This window comes from Carcharhinus amblyrhynchos, chromosome 7, assembly GCF_965287045.1.
Source record: "Carcharhinus amblyrhynchos chromosome 7, sCarAmb.v2.hapA, whole genome shotgun sequence".
Classification (NCBI taxonomy): domain Eukaryota; kingdom Metazoa; phylum Chordata; class Chondrichthyes; order Carcharhiniformes; family Carcharhinidae; genus Carcharhinus; species Carcharhinus amblyrhynchos.
In genome coordinates this window covers 87444511-87463160 of record NC_137330.1, presented here as the reverse complement: position 1 = coordinate 87463160, position 18650 = coordinate 87444511, and the positions used below count along the sequence as shown (strand labels likewise).

The 18650-nt window shown below is 41.0% G+C and overlaps 1 protein-coding gene across 6 annotated transcripts in view; it reads right to left on the bottom strand.

Annotated features, from left to right (window-relative positions):
* Window positions 1-233: 233 nt before the first annotated feature.
* Window positions 234-18650, bottom strand: part of hbs1l (HBS1-like translational GTPase) — a 141002-nt gene continuing 122585 nt past the window's right edge. For all 6 annotated transcript variants that reach the window (XM_080192729.1, XM_080192723.1, XM_080192725.1 and 3 more), the window contains 5 exons: window positions 16105-16195; window positions 8815-8923; window positions 6474-6574; window positions 2566-2710; window positions 234-775 (listed from right to left, as the gene is read on the bottom strand). In XM_080192729.1, the coding sequence (XP_080048855.1) occupies window positions 764-775; window positions 2566-2710; window positions 6474-6574; window positions 8815-8923; window positions 16105-16195 (458 nt within the window). In that variant the 3' untranslated portion in view covers window positions 234-763. The remainder of the gene's footprint in view (window positions 776-2565; window positions 2711-6473; window positions 6575-8814; window positions 8924-16104; window positions 16196-18650) is intronic.

The window sequence follows — 18650 nt, the reverse complement described above, 5'->3', positions numbered from 1 at the left end:
GCTTTGAAAGATGAAAAATGAGGCAACTGCACAATCTAGTTAAAAACATAATTGAAACAACAAATGACAAAAATGTGAAGCAATGTTTTATTTAACTAGATTTTATTCAGTACCAGCTTTAATTACTTGCACCTTGATAAATATTTTCGGAATACTTTCCACTGATGTGAAAGTGGAAAGTTAGAGTATTACATCTGATCACCTGATGTGCTGCAAATCATTTTCTTTGAAAGGGCGTTTCTAAGTACTTTTATTACTTGTTATCGTCAATCTGTATGTGTTAGCAGAACAGCACATAAATACATTAGTAAATCATGGCACACTAATGGAAGAACAAACAGGAGGCAGGCAAACCAAAGGGGTATTTGTCAACTGTTTTTCAGCTCAGTCACCCATCATGTTCCCAACAATTTTCCTTTTTTAATGTGTGTGATGCATCAGTCTGCAGGGTGCTGATAAAAATCACCAGAACTAATATTGTAGCAAGATTCTTCTCAGACACAGTGCAACTTTGCTTATGGAGGTATTACTGGCAGTATGACTCAATGACTTGAGAAAACCATTCTGTCAGTTGCTTTCTTGAACACAATATTGCAAAAGGCAAATTCACATTCGTTGAGGTTCCATTTTGGGTTATTATAAATTGCACTTTGTTTTGCCGACCACAGTTCCTACATCGTCCAAAGTTATAGGATATTGTCAAGTTGGCCTGTGTTTCTTAAGATCAAAGGAAGGTCAAAAATTAGGAAACCCTTCTCCATCATCATTCTTTTATCTGTAATGAAAGAAGCAATAGTAACATTAGATTGCTGAAGCACATTCTGAATGAGGGCTTGTTACTTAATTAATCAAGTTAAAAGAACTGTAGTCAAATCACTTTGCTTTAAAATGATCATATAACAGAAATCATGCGTTTTTTTAATGGAATAACTATGTTTTCAGATTGGCGACCCATTAAATCACACTAATAAGTTAATGAACATGAGAAGGTATCTTCACTTCAATTTTTAAATGCACTCATCAGGACAAAGAATAATTACTCCTCTACAATTGACAAAATTTAATTAAATAACAATGTTTGAAGTCATCTGAAGGAAGTTATTTATTTTGTACACTTTGCGTTTTAAAGCAAATAAATAAAGAGCTGTGCACAAAGAGATTCAACTTTGGCTTCTGGGACCTGGAGGCAAACACCAAGAACAAGCACTTTGGTAAAGTGTCACCAGGTTGTTAAAGCCCTTGGAAAATTGTTTCGGGCATGAGATACTGCCTCCTTCAGGGGGAGAAAATTAAATTTTAAAAAAGCACAAACTTGTACTAAGACATGTTATACTGCGTTTTATATTTGATAGTTATTCATTATCTTTTAGAAAAAGTTCCTAAATTTAAAAAGGGATCTAGCTAAAACCAGGAAATCCACCTTTTCAGGTAAGGCAAGATGAGTCACTTAGTGTAGATTTCCAGCTCTCCAAATCAAATATTTTGTTTAATATTGATCCAGATGGGGGAGTGCCAGGAAAAGAGAATAAACATCCGAATTCCTGAATGTCAGTATTACCTCGCAAGTTAAGTGCTAAATCAGGAGTAAAGTTCTGTGTACTGTGTGCAGTTTTGGGCGCCGCACCTGCGCAAAGATATTTTGGCCTTGGAGGGAGTGCAGAGGAGGTTTACTAGGCTGATACCGGAGTTGAGGGGGTTGAGCTATGAGGAGAGGCTGAATAAACTGGGCTTGTACTCGTTAGAGTTTAGAAGAATGAGGGGAGATCTCATTGAGACGTATAAGATGATGAATGGGATGGATAGGATAGAGGTGGAAAGACTCTTCCCGCTCAAAAAAGACAGTAGGACTAGGGGGCACAGCCTCAAGATAAAAGGAGGGCGGTTTAGAACGGAGTTGAGGAGGAACTTCTTCACTCAAAGGGTGGTGAATCTCTGGAATTCTCTGCCCATTGAAGTGGTGGAGGCTACCTCGCTAAATATTTTTAAGACGCGGGTTGATGGGTTTTTGATAGGAGAGGGGATTAAGGGTTATGGAGAGAGGGCGGGAAAGTGGAACTGAGCAGCGACAGATCAGCCATGATCTTATTGAATGGCGGGGCAGGCTCGAGGGGCTGGATGGCCTACTCCTGCTCCTATTTCTTATGTTCTTATGTTATGTTCTCCTCACATTCTATGTCATAGTGTTCGAGTGAGCTTGACTCATTATGACCAAGCCAGAGGTACTTTTTCAATATAAACTAGCACCTACTGGACTCTGATCTGAGGTTCCTCAATCTCATGTCATGTATAATTTCACAGCAAATGGGGAACATTTCCATCCATCAATTTGCAATAGATTCAAGTGTTGGATACCAGGCAGAGAAAGGACAGTATGCTTACTCACCTATCGGGCTTTTTTTTGTTAAATAAAAAGGGGAAGTCCCACAGCTAGTAAGAACGGAATCAATTAAAGCTAAAGAAGAAGCTTATAACTTAAGGATGTGGTTTTGTTAGTTAAATTAAACGTGCATTACAGTTTCATAGAGTGGAAAATCAAACAGATTTTAGGTTTCAAGTGATAGTTACCTCTGTGACTACCCCTGCTGCTATACTGGACCCACTGTAACGCAACATAAAACGACCCAGCTCTTTGAAGTCTTTGTAGAGTTCCAGAGGGACAGGTCTCTGGGCTTGCAGCTCTATCAAGGCATTCTGCCCTTTAGTCAAACACCTGAAGAAGATTATAACCAAAGTATGAAAACAGTAAGAAATTTGATACAAGACCTCCTGGCTCATAATTCAAGACAGCACAAGAGCCAACATGTTTTACAAACATCTCTGCCCTATCAACTGGAATTTTCATAATCAACAGTTGACCGGTATAATAATTTCAAAATCTTTAACACTTAAAGATTTTGGAAGCTATCTTTTTTGAATCCCAAAGCTGTATATAGGGCCTGATTTTACCATCACGTTTGGCGCATAAACTTCGTAAAGTCAGATGTGAGGCAGGTAGCGCAATCTGCGCCCACCTCTGCACTGGATCCCCCTTTACCAAGAGCCAAAAATGGCTGTGATTGGGGCCACCTCTGAAACGGGTGCAATGGCCATTTAAGTGCATTTGCATGTATTTAAATTGATTTAATGGGCAACACACCCAACGTTATTGGCACTTTCCCCTTTACCACTGCATTTGCCCATCCAGAATCGGCGCAAGACTGACATGCTCCACAAAAGTCCGATTTGGCTCTGCTTGAGATCGGTGGGGGGGAGGTGTTTGGGGGGGTGGGGGGGGGGGGCGTGTTTTAAGGGGGGGTCTATCTCCACTCTGCTTCAGATCAGTGAGGGGGAAAGGAAGGGACCACTGCCACTCTGCCTGAGATCGTTTGGGGGAAATAGGGGTTCGCTGCCTATCAGTGAAGGGGGTGGGGGGGGCCACTCTGCCTGAGATCGATGGGAGGAAGCAGGGAGGGGCCCATGATCGGTCTGGATGACGCGGGTCAGTAATGTTATGGGGGTGGGGCAATGTCTGTGGAGGCCAGGGGCAGATATTATCTTGCCCAGGAGTGATGTGGCAGGGAAGCGGCATTCTATGACTTTCTTTTTCTGCGCATGCGTGGAACTGCAGGGTTTCGGGCACATTAGGCCCTTCCCACAGACTGATGCAGCTCAATTATGAATTGCTATATTTCTGCATGCAGAGTGAGTATGGGGGCACCTGAGAATGGGTCTAAAAATCGGATCTGAAACACTCCCAGTTTCAAGTCCGCCCAGCGCCTAGAATTAAAATGGTAAAATAGGGCCCATTGCTTCCTTTGATAATTTCCCCTGAATCATCATTATCATCATGAGTGGCACAGTGTTTGGCACTGTTGCCTCACACAGCGCCAGGGACCTGGGTTCAATTCCGGTCTCAAGTCACTGCCTGTGTGGAGTTTGCATATTCTCCCTGTGTCTGTGTGGGTTTCCTCCCAATGCTCCAATTTCCTCCCACAGTCAGGTTGATTGGCCATACTAAATTGACCCTAGTGTCGGGGGATTAGCAGGGTAAATATGTGGGGTTACAGGAATTAGGCCTGCGTGCGATTGTGATCGATACAGACTCGATGGGCTGAATGGCCTCCTTCTGCACTGTATGGATTCTATGATTCTATTATCATTTGCAAGTCTGTCTCAACGTTAGCCGCAATTCAGGGAACTACTCAATGGAACCATAGCATTCTGCTAGTTAGAGTTCTCTGATTAACTAGTAAAGTAATGAAGTAGCCCTCCCCCAACCCTTATGAACAAAGAGACCTTTTGACTATTTACATATTCAACATCAATCTCCTTTGTACTTATTTGCACTTCATAGATTTATTTAGAAGTCAACCAGACCAGCTTTGAATCAGACGGATATTGAGATTCGGAGTTGAGGAGGAACTTCTTCACTCAAAGGGTGGTGAATCTCTGGAATTCTCTGCCCGTTGAAGTGGTGGAGGCTACCTCGCTAAATATATTTAAGTCACAGGTAGATGGGTTTCTGATAGACAGGGGAATTAAGGGTTATGGGGAGAAAGCGGGAAAGTGGAACTAATCCACTTCAGATCAGCCATGATCTTATTGAATGGCGGGGCAGGCTCGAAGGGCTAGATGGCCTACTCCTGGTCCTATTTCTTACATTCTTATGTTCTGTGAGAGGGATTAAAAAAGCAGTACCTCCTTGAAACCTGAAGCTAATTTTAGGTAAACTGAGCCCCAAGCACTTGGAATATATGCACAAGTAGAGACAGAATTTCTCTATTTTCTGCGTAATGAAACTCACTAACAATGCAGGAATTCATTAAACACACAGTGTTCATTCTGCGTTATATTTAGCCACAGCTATAACAGCACATTATTGTGGTTTGATTTCTGAGCTTACAACCCACCCAAGTACTTGATCAAAGTCTAAATTTAGGTATTCCAAAACTGCTTGCTCACATCTTTCATAATATTTAATTTTTTTCCAAATTTTGTACAAAATTTGTATATAACTCACTGTACTTTACATGAATTTTTAAAGGGATATTTCACTTCAGTTCTATCAACTCATCCAAAATTTATTATGAATCCCCAAATAATTATGATTCATAAAATAGCTCAAATATTTTTTAAGCAGCATTGACATGCATGGTGAGCTAGACAATTTGGACAGCTTTGATCCAAATGAGTAACATAATTAAATCCTTCTCAAAACTGACAGAGTTACCGTGAAAGAAAACAATGAACTTACAGACTGTCTTGCAAAATAGAAGTCACAGAATCCCCACTTTGCAGAAGGGGGCAATTCAGCCCATCGAGCCTGCACCAACAACAATCCCAGCCAGGCTCTTGCCCAGTAACCCTATGTATTTACCTCCTGCTAAACTCCTGACACTGAGGGGCAATTTAACAAGGCCAATCAATCAACCTAACCCATACACCTTTGGACTGTGGGAGAAAATCAAAGCACCTGGAGAAAACCCATGCAGACATAGGGAGAATTTGTCACCCAAGGCTGGAATCGAACCCAGGTCCCTGAAACTGTGAGGCAGCAGTGCTAACCACTCTGCCACCCATATCAATGTGAAAATTTATTTGAGGATCACAGAATCCTTTTGGGGACAAGAAATTCTCTCATTCTGAACTGAAAGATCACCTACTATTGCAAATGTTTATTGTATTAATTCAGCTGATGCAAGGACTAGAAAATGCATGGGAAAGACAAACAATTTTTTAAAAATAAAGACAGCTTTTATTTTTGTATTCTGTTACTAGGGGAATCTTGCACCAGTTTCTTGTGGCAGACATGGTAGTGTTATACAACTCCATCACCGTCCTATTAGTTAATTCATGCAATTGCAGTTAAAAGTGGAAAACAGCTCAAAATGTTCTGCAGTTTTGGATGGCCAATACCATGTACAGAATTGCTTTTATTAATAGATTGTGCACTAATAGGCAAGGAACGATACAATATTTAAAAGCAAAGGCAACTTCACATATCCGAATCCAGCAAGATTATTCAAGGTAGACATGATAAATATGAACTTAATTGCAATTATTACATTTCAATTACCAGCTTATTTTGCTTGATGAGAAGTTAAATTAATACTTTTAAATAGTGCAGTACAGCAGGGAAGGGTTATTCAAGTTTCCAATTCCAATATCAACTAGTTCCAATCTTAGCCACACAATCAGAGGAGATGCCCAATGAGGGATCACACTTCAAACAAAGTGATAAATAACAAGCAGGTGACTCTCAGAGCTTGAATTAGTTCACAAGTGATACCGGGAGAGCATTGGGAGAAGATTCCCTTATTGGTCTGATAAATGGTTACAGGGGTTATCAATAAATGAGGAACAATTTTAAAACCAATATTGTAACAATTTATCAGGTTTGACCTGACCAAAATTAACTTTTGAATTCCCCATGTTAGTAAAACTATGAAGGATAACAGTCAAATAAATGTACAGATGTTTTAAATGATCCTTACTTAGGTTTTTTCTTCAGGACCTCTCCTGTGCTCTTGTGCAGAATGCTCACTAGCCTCCTGATTGTGCATGGTTCACTTAAAGTTTGATAGTGTAATAAAACCTGTTAATAAAGGTACAATCCATACTTTAAAACTAGCTACAGATTCAAAGCAAACATTAAAACAAACAGCATTATATTGCATTTCCTATTCCTACTGAACAAGTTCCTTTTTAGTCAATCTTACAGCTTCAAAGTTTACTCAGTGGGGGAGATCTTACCAGAATTTGGCAGAGTGTTGGTTCCAGTGAGAAAACTGGCGTGTTTCTCTCCAGATCTTACCACATTGTTTCATGTTATCATGCAAGGAGGCAGTGCCTCAACACGCCAGCAAAGCCCGGCTGCACTGAGTTCAGGGCATTATGTTTAAAGGGAACATTGATCCAAACATGAATAATCCTCGCACCTTGCCCAACATAGAGGTCTGCTCTTCTCCCATCAGAGCTGGCAATGCCGGCAAATCCCTTCCACTCCACTGAACATCGGACCCCTCCCTCCTCCACCCCCCTTCCCCCACCAAAGTCAATATCGGCCCCCACCCCCACCTCCCAAATGGCCATGCTGACATCCCCAGCTCCCATATCTGATCTCCACCAACACCAGCAAAAATAATTGAATTTTCCTCTTCCCATGATGCTACCAATGGGGTTGACCCCAACACTGCCCTTTAGCACAGACTGACACTGCCAGGTGGGCACTATCACATGGGCATGGTCATGGTAGTGCCTAACCCTGGCAGTGCCAACCTTTGCCAGGGGCACTGCCAGGCTACTGTCTGGCATTGTCCCTCTTCCCCTGGAGGCTTTACTCACTTTTACTCACGATTGTGGGCGAGAATCTGATTACATCACTGGCGAGGGGGCAGCGAAATCGGAAGTCGTGATCGCGCCAGCAAGATCCGCGAATTCCGGGTTTTGCCGCATTTTGAGCCCCTTCCACCAGTCCTGCAGACACATCTCTCCAGTGTTTGAATAAAATAAAAATATGCAGTTTCAAATACAACCATCACAAGATGGGTGTACAAAATAACACAACTGCTTCCATAAATAGGATTTGAAATGGGAACATGATTACTGCAGTAAGGGTTCATTTAGTGTGAAGAGGTGGGTAAGAGCATGAATCTACTTTAAACACTGAAATAAACAAAATACTGATTATGGATTAGCACATGGTTCTGCAGATCACTAAAAGGTGATTTCATTTTTGCTTAGCCACACTACTTAAAATGACTCTACCGTATTAGTTTTAGTTACATTTCAATATTTAAAAAAATAAGTTTATCAGTTATTTTTCCAACTTCAACAAATATTTCATAAAATGCAGTTAGGACACCTCAGGATGCCTTTGCTAAAAAGTTCAAATGTTTAATGACTTCAATTATTTGTACAAGTGAGTTTGATTATTTAGCTCCAAAGGACTGAAAGGAAGCCAAATTAATTAAAATAAAGAAAATTTAATGCAGGTCTTGGTCTCAAATTTTGCTTGCAATGCATGACAGCACAGTGGTTAGCACTGCTGCCTCACAGCACCAGCCACCTAGGTTCGATTCCCAGTTTGGGTCACTGTCAGCGAGGCGTTTGTTTGTTCTTCCCACGTCTGCATGGGATTCCTTTGGGTGCTTCGGTTTCCTCCCACAGTCCAAAGATGTATGGGTTAGGTGGATTAGCCATGCTAAATTGCCCCTTAGCGTCAGGGAGACTGGAATCATATAATCCCTAAAGTGCAGAAGGACGCCGTTCAGCCCATCGAGCATGCAGAGACCACAACCTAACCCAGGCCCTATTCCTGCAACGCCACATATTTAGACTGCTAATACCCCTGACATTAGAATCAATTTAGCTTGGCCGATCCATCTCACTCGCACATCTTGGATTGTGGGAGGAAACTGGAGCACCCGGAAGAAACCACACAGACACAAGGAGAATGTGCAAACTCGGCATAGCCAGTGACCTGAGGCCGGAATTGAACCTGGACTCCTGGTGCTGAGACAGCAGTGCCAACTACTGTGCCATTTTGCCACCCCTAGTGAGGGTAAATGCATGGGGTTAGGGCCTTGGTGGGATTGTGGTTGGTGCAGATTCAATGGGCCAAATGGCCTCCTTCTGTACTGTAGGATTCTATGATATTCTGTGTTTACAAAACAAGCTAGAATGCTTTGCAGGTCATGTGAATTTATGGGTTATGTTATTGATTCACTGTAATATCCCGAGTGTGGAAATCTGACGACAATCTACAATTTTATTTTTAATCTCATTATTTACTGAATTCTAAAAAAAATACAGAAAGAAAACAATTGTACTTACTGGTAAACCTTGTGTGATTGGAATATCAATGCTGAAAATAAGAACTCTAGCTCTAAACCTTGTGCACGTTTTTATAGGAGCTTTTGGATCACAAAAAATACACCCAACGCTATAGGAAGAGAAATAAAAGTCAGCTAACTTGTCAATACAGAAGTTAAACAATTTCTATATGTTAATGCACTTTGATTTCAAAAATGAATATTTTATATATTATGTTTACAACTGTCTCCATCTGGAGAGGAATGAATGCAACATCTGAAGAACAAAAATGTGCTCAACTGCCACAGCTTAATCGTTACATTTAACAGTCAGATTGAATGTTCTGATGTGTTTTAAGATAGAAGAGCTGACTTCCAAATGAAGCTTTGAGTGAATTCTCCCAAACTCATGATGGTATGCTCAAAAGCAGGGATTCCAATTTTGGGACTGTCCCCATTGCATTTCTGCTGCCAGAAAGATTTCCCAGGGACAACTTGGGAAACAGATTGGCCACCTGCTGAACTGAAGCAGGCATCTAATTTGCATATTTAAAACCCCGAACGGTGGTTTGGCACTGTTGGCATTTTGCCACCAGTGGAGCATGGCACCACCATGTATGGAGATCCTCTAGCTCAATGGACGTTGTCTCACTGAGGCCAACTGAGGGCCACTGGAACAGACGCTAAATGCCTCAGAAAGGGAACTGCACTCACAATCCAAACACTTTCTTAGGAGGTGTTCCCCCTTCTTCCTGAATTGACCCTCTGAAAATTTCATTTAAGAGCACCTCCATTTTGAAGCGGCCATGTGATCTCCGACCTTTCTCAGCAGCATCCACCTCAGCCAATGCAACTGCTGAGGATCTGGAACTGTTGGCGATCTGACTGGGCCAGCAGAACCAGCAGCGACACCCAAACCCCTCACTGTCTTTAATAGGCTGACAACTTGGAACAGAATTAGGAATAAAGATAGAAAATGTTGGAAAAGCTCAGCCAATCTGGCAGCATCTGTGGAGAAACAAATAGACTTGATGTTGTGAGTCTGCAAATGGACTGCCAGCCAATTGGTAGGAAAGGCTCAGATCAGTAGTTAGCAGTAGGGGCCAGAGAAACTGGTGAATGCAGTGGGCTCACAAGGGTCAGTCAAGCAGTCTACAGGGTAATCATTCAGGAGAGCTCCTCTGTCCCAAGCCGAGACCTTAGGCAGACCATCATGGTATATCAGGCAGCCTGCCCATACAGCACAGCCCCACCTACCACTGTTAGGTAGAATGTGGGTTGCACTGCACATTCACCAGACTGTTTACAATTTTGGTGTCATATTTGGCCTCAAGAGGAGCTTTCAGCTACATATCCCTGTAATCATGAAGTGTAAGAATGCCTAACCCCTCTCCTGCCTCAGCACAAGTGCTGCAGAAACCCTCATTCATGTCATTGTCAGCTCTAGACTTTATTATCCCAACACACTCCTGGCTGGCCTCTCACAATCTAACCTCCATTAACTTGGGGTCATCCAAAACGTACTTGCAACATGCCTTGTTCTTCCATCACCCTCTTGCTCACTGAACAATAGTGGATGTACCTCCAGCTATAAGCTCTGGAATTCCCTCCCTAAATTCCTGCACCCCACCCACCTGGGGTGGTGTGGGCCTGTGTAAGATGCTCTTTCAGACAGTAGGTGCAGATGCAACGGGCTGAATGGCCTCCTTCCACACTGTAGGGATTCTTTAATTAAACCTCTTTTTCCTTATTTAAATGTCTTCCTTAAAACCTAACACTGACTAAGCTTTTGGCTGTCTGCCCAAACATTTCCTATGTGGCTTGTCCAATTTTATTTGATAATGTTCATGTGAAGTGCCTTGGGATGTTTTATTATGTTAAAGGACTAAATAAATACAAGTTGTTGTTATTGTCATTCCCCTGCCCTTTTTCCCCTACTTTGTATTCATTCTTTTTCAATTATTTATTCACTCACTCCCATTTAAAAGCCTTCAGCAATAGACTAGCAATTCTAACAGTGCAGGTGCATTCCAAAACCAAAACATGAGCAATGCACTGCATTCCCGTGAGCACAAGATTTCTTGCACCAAATTTTACTAAGCAGCCCTAGACACCTGTGCATGACAGCATAGCAAATCCATGTTTAAGATTCTAAAGGTAAAAGCCAATAATTTACATCAGCTAATGCTTGTGGTGCCTAACTAAACTGTGTCCTCATTTTGGGCATCTGGAAATGTCTGTTTGTTGGATTTTACTTGTATGACAACTTAGGGCACTCATTTACGATAAAGCTGCAATATAAATGCAAGTTTATATTTCTATTGATGAATTTAAACTGCTCTTAGAAAGGTTTTACAATCTACCTCTGGAATATATCTGACAACTTTCTGTAATCAAGGACACGGTGATCTCTCTTTGCAAAATATTATATTCACAGCTTTGTGACACTAAATACTGGAAAGATTTTATAAAAATCAGTATTGGATTCTTGAAGAGTACGGGGTTTTGGATGGCACAGTGACAGCATATAAATTTCTCATTATCATTAAAAAATAACATTGGATAGTGTTAAACATATCAATGCTTCTTAAATTTCACCATTAAATTGTTAGTGAAGTGTTTACTTGAGGACTTTCTCCCTGCCAGATTTTAATAAAAGGTGGTTTTCTGTTCAAAGCCACTTGTACATTTTAGTCATTATAATTACTCTGGGATCCCAGCTCAAATCCAGTCTAGAATGATGGGCCAAAAGCCTCTTCATGGTGTTAGGTGTAAAGGTTCAATAAGAAATGAGCATGGGGTACTCCAGTTCCTAATCGGATGGCGGTCCCACAAACAAAGATGTCTCATAACAGGCTATATGACTCAGAGAATACAAGAATTATTGTGGAAAGTGGGAATTAAAAATTGATGCAGTATTGTGTAATGAGGACCACTGTACATTACTGGAGCTGAATAGCTGCCCGGAATCTGCCTGCATAGGATCAGGGTCCCTGATGTAATTTTATACCCTGATACAGAGCAGAATAGGAAAAGGCAAAGGGAACGGAAGGAGATTTTTGTGGAACATAAACATACAGATAAATTGTCTAAATGGCTTGTTTCTGTGTTATAGATACAGGGTGGAATTTTATGAAAATGATTCTAAGGGCCTGATCTTGCCATCATGCTGCGCCCATTTTCGGGCACGGAAACTTGGTAAAGTCAGGCCTGAGACGAATAGCGCAATCCGTGCCACCTCTGCGCTGGCTCCCCCTTTACCAAAGCCTGAAAATGGTTGCTATCGGGACCGCACCCAAAATGGGCACAACGGCCATTTGCATTTAAGAAGGTGGGTAGGGGCATGCAATCGGTCTGGGCAGTGGGGGTGTGGGGGGATAAGGGGATCAGTAACATTGTAGGGGTGGGGCAGTGTCTGAGGGCCAATGGGAGGCATTATTTGGCCTGGGAGGGATGTGCCAGGGAAGCAGCATTCTATCATTTTTTTCCTGCGTATGTGCAGTTGGAGTCACTGGCTGGGGCTGCAGGGTTTTGGGCAGGTTAAGCCCTACCCACAGCCTTGTGCAGCACAATTGAGAATCACTGATATGTTTTCAGGCACAGTGCTTACGGGAGCGCCTGAGAACGGGTCTAAAAGTCAGATCTGAAACACTCCCAGTTTCAAGTCCACCCAGCATGTAGAATCAAAATGGTAAACTAGGGCCCTAAGTATCCAGTTAGCGTGAACACTGGAGAGTTCCTAATCCATTTTTTGGGACGAGTTTTCACACCCAATCTTACGTACTTAGTCATTGAAAAATGGTGTACACTGTTTCTAGCTGCTGCAAGCAGTGGGTTGGGCATTGCCCATCTGCCCAGTGGACAGTGCCAGAGTGGCACTGCCCAAAGGGTACCTCCCTTTTCCCTCGGCCTTCCCGGGGGGCTTCAGTGGCCTCCGGTTCTACTCGCGGGGGCAACACAACTGGTCCCCATTCATAGGGAGCAGGTGTTTTTCTTGCCGGACAGAACTTCTCCCAGCGAGGTCTTAAAGGCAAGCGAGCCCGGATACTGAGCACTGGGTTCACTAAACTGATGCAAAATCATCATTTAAATAAATTTGAATTAATTATTCAGCCTTTCACCCATTTCCGGCAAGAGGCTGGCGTTGCTGGAAATCCGGCTCTCGTAAAGTCGTGAGATCATGCCCGATTTCTCCGCTCGCTCCGCCCATCGATGGACAGGGCAAGCCGGTAAAATCCTGGCTACAACGTGTAACTCTATGGTATTTGTTATCAAAACCAGAAACAACACTTGATTCACAAACTTCATTCTCAATATGCACAGAATTGAATTTATTTGAATAAACAGACTGAAGAGCGATCTACAAACAGGTACTTATCATTAACAGTGTTGACTGCCTCCTTTCACCAAACTGAAACTGTATAATAAAAATATTTATGGAAATGCACAGGCTATTTTACAACTTTGCTCCTGAACATGCACAAGTTGCAATGTTATATTTCTGAAGATTTGGGATTTTAAAAAAATAGTGAATGCTGTGTAGTTCAAAGTAACGTGTTCAATAAGAACTCAGTGTAGTCACAGGACATTCAACCAATGTTTATGTTGTATGTGAGCCTCCTCCCATTCTACTTCGTTTGGATCATCGTAATTTGGCAGTGCATCCTTTGGTTCTTTCTACCGTAAGTAATTATCTAGCTTTCTCTTAGATGCTACTTGTGTCAATTTGAATGATTTCATGTTCTCACAATTCTCAGAGTAAAGATGTTTCTTCTAAATTATTAATTGTATTTATGACTTCAAATTTTGGGTTTCTCCATAAATGGAAACATCTCCACATCTGCTTCATCAAACTCTTCTTATAACTTTAAACATCTCCATCAGGTCGACTCTTTCACACAACAAAGACCTCAGCCCATTCAGCTTTTCCTGCTAGTCATCTTCTCAGTTCTGGGATCATCCATATAAATCTTGATTATACTTTTGCCTGTGCATATCTTTTTTTGTAACAGGGAGAAGGCCAACATTTTACAGCCATCAGAGGCCCTCCAAGTTGCGAACTCTTCCCCCTTAAACATCCTCCCTTCACATATTTACCTACCATGCCTCTCACACCCCTCACTCATGCCTGCCAGCCTGGCCACTTCGAGTCCCCAGACTCACATTACAACCCAGCTCCATTGCTGAAAGCCTTCTTCCTGGCTTTGCTTTACCCTGGCAATGACCACTACTCCTGTTGGCACTGAACATGACAGCTGCTGGCTTTCTGTTTCAAGCTAATTAAAGGTCTTCAATTATTTAATGGCTGAAAGCCATACCAGCCAAGTGGCAGCATGTTCGCCCGACTTCTTGTACAAGGGGACAGAACCACCACATCCAGTGTAAAATTCAGCCCTAAATCTGGTTTAAAACAAGGTTAAGTGGCAGACAATACACTTAAAAAGGCTGCTCCAGCACCATAACACACTGGGGGAGGAGAAAACCCCTTACTGCAATAGGGAAAGGCTGAACAAGCTGGGGCTCTTTGCCTGATTGGTCAGTAGCTCCATCAGTTCCAGCAGAGCCAGAACTTGGTATTGGGCACTGCTAGGACTGTAAGCAGGCTCATGCAGAACTATGAATGATCCTGGACCAGGTAAGCCCTGTGTTTTACGTTGGGGAAAAATCAGACAACCCAGGAAAGGAAGGGGAGTTGGTGCCCTTTTTGGAGGCCAGGTATGGAGGAACAAAGTGGGGTGGGGGTCTCCATCGATGCGTACAGGGCTAAAGGACAGCCCTTTCACGACTTTTGTTTAAAAAAAAACAACCTGCCCACCTAGCCACACCAGCCGTATTATGGAGTGGGCAATGCAATATGTGAGTTAATTGGCTTGGTAACAAGCTCAATTGGCTGTAAATTGGTTAAAAATGATAGATGGGCTGCCAATATCAATACCTGCCAACTTGATGTGTTACGGGGGAGAGCTTGGATGTGGGTAAGAAGGGGCTTGCTACTCTTTGGATTTTATATGCATTCTTCCACTCCTCACAAAGAAATTGTGATATCCACACATTTTAAAATTGAGTTATCATACCGACCTTTCCTTTTGTAATATTTTCTATTACATCTTTTAAGAAATTATTCCAAACTTGTTCCTCCCACTGACTTTAAATTAACTGGTCTGAAATTCCCCAAGATTATTACATTTCCTTTTCTGAATATAGGGACAACATTTATTTTCCACCACCCTTTGCATGATATAAAAATATATATAAAATAAGATATAAACACACAGGTATATACCTACATGTATTTATGTCTGCTGTCTCTTACCTAGTCTCCTTAAATATACATGGATGTAATCCAACCATACCATAGGCTTTATCCTCCCCAAGTTAAATTAACTGATCAATTATTTTCCTAAATACCTTGATATCCTTTTGGATTTCATCTTTTTGGTTACATTCGCTATATTAGGCACTCTGCTAAAAATGGAGGCTAAATAGCTTTAATATTTTTGCCAGTTTAATTTACTTTAACATCAGCACCTGACAGTCTATCTTGTGCATTCCTCATGTCCCTGTCCTTATTTTCATTTTCCTTTTATGTATTGGTAGAATATTTTACAATTTCTTATAATATTTTGATAATTTCATAATTCTTTGTCTTTCAAATTTCATAAGCCCCTTGGCATTCCTCTTACTCATTATCTCCCTTATTCTCTACATACTTAGTATATGCCTCTTCCTTTAGATTCAATGGGCGTGACCTTACCTGTCGTTCACGCCACCTTCCCGCTGCAGCAAGGTCAGAGAATTTGGCGGTCAGTTAAATCTCCTTCGCTGCTGGAAAATCTCAGCAGGTCTGGCAGCATCTGTAAGGAGAGAAAAGAGCTAATGTTTCGAATCCCAAAGACCCTTTGTCAAAGCTTTGACAAAGAGTCACCTGGACTCGAAACGTCAGCTCTTTTCTCTCCTTACAGATGCTACCAGACCTGCTGAGATTTTTCAGCGTTTTCTCTTTTGGTTTCAGGTTCCAGCATCCAAGTAATTTGCTTTTATCTCCGTTCACTGCAGCGGGATGAGAAAATCCCACCGGCATCAATGGTGATAAGATTCTGGCCAACGTTATCATTATCTCTTTGTTCATTCATGGTATCTTATTGTTAGCTGATTTATTCTTTTCTTCTTAGTGGAATATATTTTTGAGCAATTTTTAAAAACATATGTAGATTCATTTTAAGTTGGAGGGAGCTGTTATGTTTGTGTCACATGAAGGGATTTGCAAAAGCAGCATTCCTAAATGAGGATAGCAAAAAAAGCAAAAACTTACTTTATTTTTATAATATCCACACCAGTCACAGTTAGAGTGACGTGATCCCCCGCTGCTGCCCAATCGAGTGGCTCATCATGTAAGGCAATTCCTGGAAATGAGTAACCCCACAGTCAGCTTTCTGGGTTATGACACAGAATGTAGTGTCAGTGAAATGTGCATTTAAAATGTTTTTAACTTTGGTTGACACGAATCTGAGTCATAATTTCTCAACATGAATACGCAGTATTGTAACGACCATTAGACAGCATCCTGCCTGTACTGATAAAACATGAGAAAAGCGCATCAGATTTGCAAGTGTTGCATAATATCTCCAATTTGTCTTTGAAAGTGGTCAAATTCATTAACAAAGTTTAAACTGTTAAATGAAACCACTTTTTGTTCGTTACTCTGTTTTTCACATTTCACTAGTTCTTACGCAGCATTTCCTGATTGATATTTAAAAAGAATTTTCTGTTATGTTTTTCATCAGGTCACACTGTTTGGCAGCAAGTAACTGCTTACCATCATTTAAAAAAAATACCACTGAACGTTTTAATAGCTAATGCCCGTTTATGGAGCTATGGCATAAATGAGTAAACCAAAAGAAAGCTCACCACTATTAACATGAAGTGAATGTGCACATCACCACACCTGATACCACAAACCTCATGCCGTTTATCACTAACCATCATTAAACCAGCATCAAACCTCTTCAAAAATCAGCATCTCTGCAGTCCAAAGTTTTAAAGCCTATGTAATTAACTAGCCAAATCTTGGATTTAATATTTTACTTCACTATTTCTGAATGCTAAATGATTTTGATTTTGGACAATTAAGATGTCTCTACTGATAGTGGATTATTTAATTACAATTGAAATGATTACAAAGCACCCTCAGTTAATTAACAGTTGAGCTTGAAGAATTGTCCAATGACGACACATTGCATCAAACGCAGCAATGTATAAACAGTTGAGCATGGAATTAAAATAAACCTAACAAAACATTACCAAAACTGAAAAACAAGCATCTTTCTGAATGAATCAGTTGGCAATAACCAAGGATCTTGCTAAAGTAATGACAGGTTAGAAGAATTTAAGACCGCTTTCAATTATTCTCCCCGTTTATCCTTCCGACCAATAGATCAGCTGACATCAATATTTCATTACTGCATATTTTTGAAATGCTCAACCCTACACTTTGAGGTAAACATTTGCAATTTGTAACATATTCACTAATTTTTTTTGTTTACAAATGCATTTTGTTCCTCAAAAAGTAATCAATTTTAGCATACATAGACAGTCCAGTTTTCAAGTAACTCGATAATCATTATCGAGTTACTTGCTGCGTAACTGTATCTCCTCATCTAAAACTTTGTTCTGAAGTAGGCCTGGGTGAAAACGTTCATGCACAGACAAAAATCTTCCTGCACTTCACTACTTCCTTTGTCATCCAATTTTGCTTCTTCATCACAAAGTGCCAACACAGGCTAAATCAACATTGGCGTTAACAGTGTTCAATAAACTCTGTGCAATGTTGTTAAATTATTGAGGAACATTCAGGAAGGTTTAGGCTTGAATCAGCCAACGAAAATCAGCTCCAAACATTCAGAGACAATGCCACAATTCTGGCTGTAGATGACTTGCTAGCTCTGCTGTTATCTTTAATTTATATTAGTTCTTTATTAGTGTATTCTGCAATTGTGGTGCAAAGGAAGCACCAATGATATGCACGAATAGTGTACAGAATGGTAGAATACAGCGCTAATCCCACAGAATTCCCTGACCTACTGACATCAGCAGTGCTGGTGGCTGAAAGTCAAAGTAGATGGAGAGAGGAACATTATCAGACCGTCTCATGCGCTCCAAGAGACTGGCTCAAAAGCAGCACGGGTGCAAACCCAAAAGCAAGTTGACTGCAAGAGGCAAATGATCACAGGATAGAGTAGGGATCGAGAAGGAGTGAGAAAATTGAGAGAAAACAAACTGAAGTTGGCACACCCAAACCAAAAGTGCAAGTCTTGTTTCACATGGTGCCATCTGATAGATCACTGTAAAAAGAAATTCTACAGTACAAGCCCTAAATTTGTGAGACAGCACATCTGATTTCTGATATCTAGGATTGGAATCAACAATGTGATATAACTGACATGCAGATACATCAATTAAATGTAATAACGAAAACTGATAGCATAAGGTGTGATTTAATTCTTACTGGCTCAGCAGTTTCCTTGATCATCACTTCCTAAAATGGGTAAAGAACTAACAGCAACTAACTCAACTTCTCATCACAAAAGCACACAAATTCCAAAACATGACAACCTGCTTCTAAAAAAGGCTATTAGCATAAAGGACTTGAAATAATAAATTTTCAACCATTTCAAGATCTAAAACCCTCCACAAGACCAGAAGTTTCTAACACTCCTGTCAGACTATCAAATCATCATTTGAATCAATGAATTGAATCAATGTGTCATAACAGTGAGAACAGAAAATGTTGCAGCCAACAACAGTGAAGAAAGTAATAGTTACTTTGGTTCATTCAACTCCATAGTCCCCTGGTAGAAC